At 34.3% G+C, this 10,151-nt stretch overlaps 1 protein-coding gene across 2 annotated transcripts; it reads left to right on the forward strand.

Moving 5' to 3' along the window:
* Positions 1-1,172: 1,172 nt before the first annotated feature.
* Positions 1,173-9,618, forward strand: LOC103992011 (syntaxin-132). Of its 2 annotated transcripts, XM_009411564.3 has the most exons (14): positions 1,173-1,377; positions 3,928-4,038; positions 4,124-4,180; positions 4,677-4,725; positions 4,826-4,914; positions 5,563-5,636; positions 5,721-5,763; positions 6,962-7,022; positions 7,141-7,166; positions 7,247-7,324; positions 7,494-7,574; positions 8,677-8,742; positions 9,264-9,438; positions 9,579-9,618. In XM_009411564.3, the coding sequence occupies exons 1-13, from the start codon at positions 1,360-1,362 to the stop codon at positions 9,429-9,431; spliced, it is 921 nt and encodes a 306-aa protein (XP_009409839.2). In that variant the 5' UTR covers positions 1,173-1,359; the 3' UTR covers positions 9,432-9,438; positions 9,579-9,618. The 2 variants fall into 2 exon arrangements, with proteins under 2 accessions (XP_009409839.2, XP_009409838.2); XM_009411563.3 differs by having other exon boundaries at positions 1,174-1,377; positions 9,264-9,618.
* The last annotated feature ends 533 nt before the right edge of the window (positions 9,619-10,151 follow it).

Below are 10,151 nucleotides of genomic sequence, written 5' to 3' on the forward strand. Positions count from 1 at the left end.
GATAGTAGATTGAGTTAGAATTGAGAGGTAATCCCACTAACTTAATTAGGGGCCAATTGGGCCCTTAACATGGTTGAATTGGGCCGGATTGAACAGCCCATTCAGCCCTTGAAAATATGGCCAGCGGTGGCACCGCCAGGGCTGATAGTGGTACCGCCCCTGTCAGGCGATGGTACCACCAGAGCTCGGTCTCCGAGCTCTGTTAAGCGGTGGTACCACTTAGTGTCAGACTACAAGCGGTAGTACCGCCCAGTAATAACGGTGGTATTGCTAGTACCCCAAAAATTCGAGATGAGACACTTTTTGGCTCCATTTTTGAAGTCATTGGGGCCTATAAATACCCCACCATTTTTTCTGCATGAAAGGGTAATAAAGTACTATTATATGTGTAAAAAATTCTAAGTGTTTGGAGTGTGAAAACTATTGTAAAAGAGAAAAGTTCTCCTCCTCCCTCTCTTAGCCTTGTAACCATAAAAAAAAAAGCAATGAGACTTGTAAGGGTTGTCTCCTAAACCCAGCAAAAGGAGAAAGAGCTGTAAAAGGTGGTTGGTCTTCGCTTATTGAAGGAAGGCCTTTAGTAGATGCCGGTGACCTTGACGGAGGAGGAATTCAAAATGGATGTAGATCTCATTGACTGAACCACTCTAAATTCTGATTTACTTTTCATTTCAATATTTTCTGAAACTATTTGAATCGAGACGAATTTGATGTGAAATTATCTGAAACTATTTGAATCGAGACGAATTTGATGTGAAATTAGAGAATTTTCTGCTGTACTAATTCACATGACATAAATGACTGAAAATGTAGTTGCTTTTCCAAGGAAGACAATTTTGAGTTTTTTCAACAATAAAATATTATGATATATCGTGACCGTTACCACTTGTGAATATAACTGCTTGGAGGGAACATATTAATTAATATTTTATTTTTGAACGATATATATATATATATATATATATATATATATATATATATATATATATATATATATAACATTAAAATTATAATGACAGATGCGTTATTCCAAAGATGGATTTGTAAAAACACTTTAGTGAACTCCATTAATCCTACCTCGAGAACAATTTAAATGGCCAAGATCCCACCATTGCCTGGGGTCCCTCAACGTCGGACCGCTGGCCTTGTTGGGGGTGCCGTTTAACTTAACCATCCCTCGAAGTCCCAACTTAAGCGCCCCAATCGACGGCGAAAGCGAGAAGGCGTTCACCTCTCTGTTTCCTCGATTAGATCCCATCTCGGATCCCGCCGTAAATCTCCTCTCCTGCAGATCCCGCGTGGTCCTCCGATCTTTTGCTGCATCGAGCCCGTCTCCGCGATCGGTTTATCGCTTCCGGCAGGATGAATAACCTCCTTTCGGTATTTTTCATCTGTTTTTCTGGGCATATATTTTGAGCTTTTTGGGTCTTACAAACCCGGGATTGGTTGATATTAGAGGAAAGTTTGGCTTTTTTATGCTATTGCGTTTGGTTACGGAGCAGGATTTAGTGTAGGTATGGGGTTAGGTTTGTACTATGAAGAATATAAGGGAGTTGTGGAGCCGAGTTCTTATTGGATGAGTTCGAGTTACTTCGTTGGACGTGATTCTTTAGAGAGGAAATAAAGATCGCTGCTGAATACGTCGTGGATGTTCTGAGGTGCAGCAAGAACATGTTAGAAATTTAAGAGTGAAGTTTCTTGATGGAAAGAGAAATTTTAATTGATTTGTTATCTATATGTCTGCCTATATTCTATGTGTATGATAATTTATATCAATGTGACAACTGTTATAGCTACAATAAATCAAGAAAAGGTAAAAGAAGGGAAAAGATCTTATTTTGAGCAAAAATACATTGTTATAAATACATGTGTAACTGTTATAGCTAATGTATCTTTTATTTTGCTTGTTGCTTGGACCCATAAATCATTTTCTACTTAACTAAGACACTAAGATATCATTAGAATATACTTGTTTCTCACTTCATTTGTGATATCGGTATCCATGTTACTGAAATTGATAGAAAATGTGGGGAGTAGTTGGCTTATATCCAATGATATCATTTCCTGATTTTTTTCAAAATTTTAGGAAATCTCTAATCATCTTCAGTATAAGCCTTCACCAGTGATATATGTTAAGTCTATTACGGCCAGCATTGAGCAGTGCTGAAGTGTTGTTTGGGACTTAAATGAAAACAAATTCTTATTTTGCAATAAGGTGATACTTTTGCTTGATTGTTATACTTTATCTTTTTTGTCTTTGAGATGGACAGAAATATGTTGTGTTATAACACAAGACTTGTTTAGACCATTGTTAACATAGATTCAAATACCTGTTTGTTAAGTTTCTAACTTCCAGAGCAAGCAAAGTTAGATATCCATTTGTTTCTGTACAAAAAGGATTACAATTTAGGTTGGGATATCATAATCTTTGATTGAGCAATGATGTTTTAGAGTATTCTATTGTATATTTATATTATTAACATTTACTGAGGGAATACTGCAATGTGTTACAGCTCTCAAATTTAAATCATTATCTTGTTCTTTTTAAAAGAGCATGAAAACTATGTAAATTAACTAGGTTTGAGGAGTTCCAGTACAACTAAAAATGTAAAACAGAATGAAGTTGGACTTTGCTAGTCATTGGTTGTGATTACATGTATGAAATATTCTGTTTTGGCTTCTTGGTTTGTCACGAATTAGGTCACTGGATTGGAAAATATTTCAACTAAAATAAAAAAGAAGAAGTTTCTAGGACCTAAATGTATTAAATATCTTTTTTTTTATTTTACTTTTATGAGGATCAGATCAATGATTTAAAAAACACTAGGCGCCAAGGTCCCAAAACGCTCGAGGCGCTAGGCACTCACCCGAGTGAAGCAAGGCTCTCTAAAATATTAAAATATAAATATATATTTTAATTTTTTAAAATATTAAAATATTTAAAATATAAAAGATATATTTTAATATTTTAAAATATTCTCTACCGTTAACAGTAGAGTGTGAGAAGGAGACCAAGGTGAGAAGCTAAGTCATAGTGAGAACTAAGTCGCTGTTAGGAGGCTGCTGTTTGAACCGGACGCAAATGAGAACCAACTAATGCAAATGCGACCGAACTAGACCTAAAAAGTTGGTTCGGTCGCTTGGTTTAAACTGGGCGCTTGCTCGAAGCGCTTGGCCCTTGGGCTTGGGTGAGCGCCCAGGCGACGCCTCTTTGAAGCGGATCACCTGGACATTAAATGAGGCGCTCGGGCCTCACCTCGCCTTGCCCGAGCGCTTAGGCGAGCGCCTTTTGAAATCACTGGACTAGATTAGGCTTTTGTTAGTTAGGTCTAACTAAACCAACCATGCTGTAGATTGAACAATGGTTCTAGTTTGTTTCTTAATTATGGATACCTCCTTTGAAGCACAAGCCATTTGTATTACACTTCTCTTTACATCAAGCTATAGCTAATAATTAAATGTCATTGTAGGGAATGACAGATAATTTTTTTTTAATGTGGATACCATAAATTAATTCTTCTTCCAAATATGTTGATTTGGTCTACAATTATGTGGATCATGAACAAATGGGTATTTAGTTTGTTTCTGTCAAGGATCTAAATATCTTTTAATGAAAAGTGAATGCACCTAGTCCTCATCATGGATAGACAATTCTGGTTGTTGTGGAATTAATAAATGTTTGTAAATATTTATGTTCATCAAGTTTGATGACAGCATACTACCATTTTGGCTGGTCAAGTTGTAATTTTGATAACTAAGTTAATGAACATCTATAGCTGTGCTTACTCTTATGCAGTTCTCATTTTAATGGTTGCATTGGAAGTTAGTTTTTCCTGTGGATTTGATGTTTTCTTTCTGCAATCTTTTGTGCTCTTTCTTTTCCTAAGTGATGAATATGAATATGAATATGAATCTCATTCTCTTTGGTAGGATTCCTTTGACCTACCTCGAGATGAGCCTCCAAGAGATGGAGACATTGAATCAGGACTGCAGCATCCAAAGAGTGCTGAAGAACAAGGATTGGAAGGTTTTTTTAAGCAGGTACCGATTGTTATGACCATTAAGTTTATGATGTTTGGAATCATGGTTGGACTATTCTTCAACATGATGTTACATTTTGTGCTAGGTTGAAGAAATTGAGAAACTAATTGAGAAGCTTGCAAAGCTATCCAAGAATCTTCAGGTACGCGTTTCATCACATTTGACCTTCCTCTTGACTATATGTCCATCTTGCTCAAGTTGCCTCAGCCTACAGTGTCCTTAAAGCTCTAACTGGCTATGGTAATCTTCATCAAGAATCTTCCCCTGAAAACTCAAATTAGTCTGTAATATTAGTACGGTTCACAACTGTAGCAAAGATCAAATACTTAATTCTATTCATTATTCAATAGAACATGTTGCAAATGTTTCATGATGCATGATAGTACAGTAAATCATAGGTTCCTAGTCTGAACCCTATTATGTCAGAAATTTCATTCTTAATTCAGTATAAATTTTCCAGGAACAAAAGTTGCAACCTTATTTGCTTAATTAGAAATTTGTGTAGATAAAACCTGAGCTATTTTTTACTCTTTTTCAGAAGTTTTATAAATTTATGGATTTAATTCCTAGTGAAATATCTGCTTAAGTCAATCATTACTTTGTATCTCATGTCATTTGCTTGCTATCGGCACTTGTAGGCTGCAAATGAGAAATCAAAAGCTGTTACAAAGGCATCTGATATGAAAGGTAATTAATTTTCATCAATTAACAGTTAGAACACTATGGAATATGCATCATACTTGATCTTCATAACAATCGTTGCAATTGAGCATATTTTTGGCTGTAGCAATCAAGCAGCACATGCAGAAAGATATTGATGAAGTGGGAAAAATTGCACGGTTAGCGAAGTCAAAACTCGAAGAACTGGACCGAGATGTACTTCTACTTTGTATTTATGATGCTCAATTCAACTTTTGATAAATCAGTTAGTTTCAGACATAGTGTTTTTTTTCTTCTTATTTTTGAGAAGTTTGCATTGAAGAGTAATGCTGATGTTGAGCATCTAATTTTCTTGCTCAGTTATAGTTGTTCCTAATTGTTCTAGAATTCTGGAAAACTTCTCAAGCACCTCTTTCTATTTTGAAGTGATTTTCTTTTCTTTTTTGTTGGTTTTGTTACTGTTTTATTATTTACTTTCATATTTGTATCCTGCTTATAATTATTAAGAAAAATTATGGTTCTTTGCTAGTCCAAGTATGTTATTCTTTACAACTTCTTATATGGTCCAACTTCTAATGATTTGACTTATAAGTTTTATACTGGTGAAAATATGGATATTTAATGATTTGACTTCTTTTCCAAGAGGAAAATCCTTTTCCTATAAGATGCTGTGTCAAAGTTAACTTGCTTATAGAAAAGCTTTAAGTTGATTTAGATTTCTTGCAGCATAGTGGTAGAAGCAGTTTCAATTCCATTTTTGTTTCTGGAAGTATATTACTAATAATATTGCATAACATTTTGGGATATTTTGACTTTTCCTTTCTCATCCAAAGGACTGACTGTAGCTTGTTATATGTTAAATAGAACTTGGCGAGTAGACAGAAACCAGGATGTGGGAAGGGATCAGGTGTTGATCGTTCCAGAACTGCAACCACTATGTAAATACATCCTGATTTTGTTTGTTTTGTTTTGAGGATGTGTTATTAGATTGTTACTAATGTGCTTAGCACCATGTGACTCAGAGCACTGAAAAAGAAGTTGAAAGAGCGCATGTCTGAATTTCAGGTAAGTTCTTATTTCCACATTTTCCAAATGATATTCTGCTTGTTAGATTCATTTTTGGTCTGCTTCTATAAAAGTTTATTAACAAGCCAAAAATGAAAATAATAAAAGAAATATGCTTAGTTCAAAGCTAACTGAAAGACAAAGGTTAATGATTTAGATAGGAAAAGGGTTATGTTGTATCTTTTTCATTTTTTAAAGGCTCATTTCTGACTGTTTTAATTTTTGATGTTGCAAAAATTGCAAAAACCTCTACCGGGATCTACTTCTGATTTTTCTAATATGAAACTTGAGATTTTCATGGAACTATTTGGATATTAAGCAGAAACCAAAAACAAAGAGAACAATGTGATTGAAATTCATTTATTTAGTTGATTTTTCCAGTTTTTGTTTGAACTTGTTACCTAAATTATTCCTGGAATTTGAATTATATATAAGCCTATGTAATGAAAACATTTTATGTTCGTTGAAAATTGAAATGCACCCTAGTGATTTTATTTTGGTTCCCTAAAAGCAACAATTAATTGTCGAGGACATACCACCACATGCAAATTCGTTATGATATAAAATTTCATGCTAAACCTATATGGGCAGATGCTAAATCAAGGATTGTCGAGCCATGTGCTGAGTACATGTAAATCTTGAGCCTCATCGTGATATGAGTCTTGTACTGTGACATGCCATACTGCAGTAAGCTGTCTGATGAGGCATGTTTCAGGCTTTGTGCCTGGAGATGGTACCTGGTTCCTGTGTATCCTACTGGCATCCTACCAGCATGGGATGTGCTGGGTGTCATTTTTAGTACAGATCAACATGCTACGCTTATACATGAGGTCTTTGAAACTTTGCAATGTGCCAGTGATGCTACTCCATATCCTGACTAGTGTCTGCTTGGGACAAACCATTATTTTCGGAACTTGCAGGCATCGCATAGAGAATCATAGTGCACCTTTTTCCATATTTGAAGTTGTCATTAAACTAAAAGAATACTGGAAATTTTCCTCCATTATAGCTTCAGTGCATAATCATCAAAAGTAATGGATGGGCTGTACGTTTTGGTTGCTCCACTGAAGCGAATCATCATCCCGATTTAGTAGCAAGACATATTCTCTAAAACTGCATAAATATCTTTTAATTTGTCCTTTTTTCATCTTCTACGTCTTTGCCAAATTCTTGAATCCTATCTGTTCTTCTCCTGCAGACTCTGAGGGAAACAATCAAGCAGGAATACCGGGAGGTTGTAGAAAGAAGAGTATTTACAGGTTAGCCATAATTATCTTTGATAAAGTTATGTCATGAAGTGTTTGGAATTGGATTTTTTTGTACCTTTCATGATGCAGTAATTATATAAGTATCCTTATTATTTTTGGATTTTAACAGTAACTGGTAATCGAGCCGATGAAGAGGTAAATATCATTGCTTAAAAATTGTCCCTCGGTTTTTGCTGCTAATTATTAAATAAATATTTTACTTTTTTGTTTTACAGACAATTGACCATTTGATAGAGACAGGAAATAGTGAGCAAATATTTCAGAAGGCAATCCAAGAGCAAGGACGAGGCCAGGTTTTTTCTTATTTCATATCTTTATCTCTATGATCCTTAACCAGCAACAAGTAGGTTTTGATTTGTTTCTGATCTGCTTAATGAATGAGTGACTTCATTGTTTACGGTGTTTGTTAATCCATGTGTCAAATTTCTAGACTTTACAAATTTTTTTCACTCCCAAATGCAGGTAATGGACACACTTGCTGAAATCCATGAGCGCCATAACACTGTAAAGGATCTAGAGAGGAAGCTTCTTGAACTGCAACAGGTAGATCATACCATTTCAAACTTTTTAATTTGATCTAAGAAATTATGTTTATCTATAATTGCTTGTGGCTTGAACAGAGAGTTTTTATCTATTTTAAAAACTTGAGCAAGCAAAACAATGTTTTAGATATTGAATAGTATATCATCCTAAACATTTTAGAAAGGCCACTGTCTCTCTTAGATGTCATTTTTATAGTCATTTAGATAATTTTGAAGTCTTCATTCAGTTATCGTAAGATCAATAGATTATTTTGCTACCTGTTGAATCATAGACTTCTGAAAGGTCCCTTTATTTTGTTATTTTACATCCTGCCAGAGCACTATATGGTGATTCTATATGATGCAGATAGAGCATGCCAAAGCCATAACAACACTGGTCGCCAATTTGAGTTCTTAGCTATCTATTCCTCACAGGCTATATACCTGTTCGTTTATGTTTCTTACCTAGCTAACTGTCTTGCTAATTATGAAGGTATCTTTAAGTAGGAAATTATTTCATCTTAGTTGACTTAGTCAGACTCTTTATCTCTTTGAAACTCTGCTGGCACCTCTGTAACTCTCTATTATGTTTCCTAAAGTACCTAATTGACTGTCCTAGTTGTTCTAACCCGGTTGTCTTCCTATTTTTGAAGGCATCTTCAAATATGGATATATTTCATCTTAGCTGACTTTGTATGACTCTGTAACTATCTTTTCAACTCTTTAAACATCTTTAAATCTTCTTGTTCCAACTACATTTTTTACTCCAATCTTTGTGTTGTTGGCACATTATATGGCTTGTTCTTGTCATACTTTCACTGCAGCAGTCTGAATATCAGGTCTGCAATATCTGTTAAGTAAATTTTGGTTGATTTGTATCGTTTGACTTTATTTTGTACGAGACAGCTTCATGCAATATTGGAGTCTCATAAGACATACAAAGATATGTTTCGTTTGTGTACAGAAACAGTATGCCTGCATCATTGATGTGTGATTATGGCAATAGCAAAATACTTATCCATCTTGAGAATTTGGCCTTGATATTGGTACATTTTCTTTAAAAATGCAAAATGTAGAGATTTTGACAATAACATGGATTTATTTGCTTTTGTATCGTTTTGTAGATTTTTGTTGATATGGCAGTTCTGGTTGATGCTCAAGGGGAAATTCTGGATAATATTGAATCTCAGGTATATATTAGCAGTTCCTCTCATCCTTGAAACTAAATTGTCTTGACCAGAATGTCATGCCTCCATCATGTTTGCTCACTTTGCCTATGAAAAAAGTTTGTTTGAGAGGCTTTGAGTGGGTCCTCAGAGGTTCCTGCTCCCATTAAACTGTCATGTGGCAATTTCCTGCATAAGTCACCTAAAAAAGATAACAAAAAATCTAATAATTGATATTTTGAAATGTTTGTCCCAAAAATTTTGTATATAAACAATTGCCTGATGGGAGCAATAGGGGCTAAATCTTAAAAAGCAAATTGTATCCACTTGAGACCTTAGACATGTGAATGATTCTATGCTTACACTGGTCATGAAAGATTTTTATTTTTGAGTTGGGATTATGAAGTTTGAGTTAACTACTATATGTGTTGTTTTATATTTAAATTATAGCAAATGATGACTTGCAGTTGGTAATCATAAAATCATTATAGTTCATTAAATGCCATATGAAGAATAATAATCATTTTAGATATGTTTCCTTATAGGTTTCGAGCGCTGTGGATCATGTCCAATCTGGGACAGTTGCTCTCCAGAAGGCAAAGAAGCTGCAGAAGAACTCCCGCAAATGGATGTGCATAGCCATAATCATTCTTCTACTAATTGTTGTTATCATTGTCGTTGCCGTAATTAAACCATGGAGCAAAGGTGGATAAAGATGAGGTTAGATGCTAATCAAAGGCAATGTGCAAATTCAATCTCCTATGTTCAATATATAAATATATTTTTTTTCTCCATAAACACTACATCCGTAACCAGTTGTCTTTCTGATTTCTGAAATTTTCTACTTGTTTAATTTGTAGAAAGCGTGACCATGTAATAAAATGAGGCTTGCAGTTTCAATATTCGTGTTTTAATTGAGCTGGAAATAGGTGCTCATCATTTATATCCTGTCTTAATTAATTGTATTCTTGTTGGTACATATATATATGATCAGGATTTGAATTGTAAAAATAGTTTATTTACTTGTATGAATAAAGCTGTATACATTCATCTTCTTTATCAATCTCAATGGCCCTTTTCCCTCTACCTGATTATACTGATTTTTTTTTGGTCAAATTGAGCTGGTAATATAGGCATTACTGCTCAAGTTTCTTTTTTATTTTATGCCTAAAGTGAAAAAGGAGGAAGAATATAAATCAGTTAATTAAACTGGGAAAGATCTTAAAGTTAGTTGTTGACAGTAAGATTTTAAAATCAAATTTTATATGACTTCACCATAAAAACTTACCCAAGTTTTTTGTTGTGTAGTTTAACTTGGTGGATAAGGATCTTAAAGTGGCAGCTTTTTTAATGTTTTTTTGTCCTTTTGACTAAATGATCAAATCATGGATAATTAAAAAAATAGAATAATAAATCTGTTTTAAGAAATAAAG

The sequence above is a fragment of the Musa acuminata genome, chromosome BXJ3-7 (genome assembly GCF_036884655.1).
Source record: "Musa acuminata AAA Group cultivar baxijiao chromosome BXJ3-7, Cavendish_Baxijiao_AAA, whole genome shotgun sequence".
Lineage (NCBI taxonomy): Eukaryota > Viridiplantae > Streptophyta > Magnoliopsida > Zingiberales > Musaceae > Musa > Musa acuminata.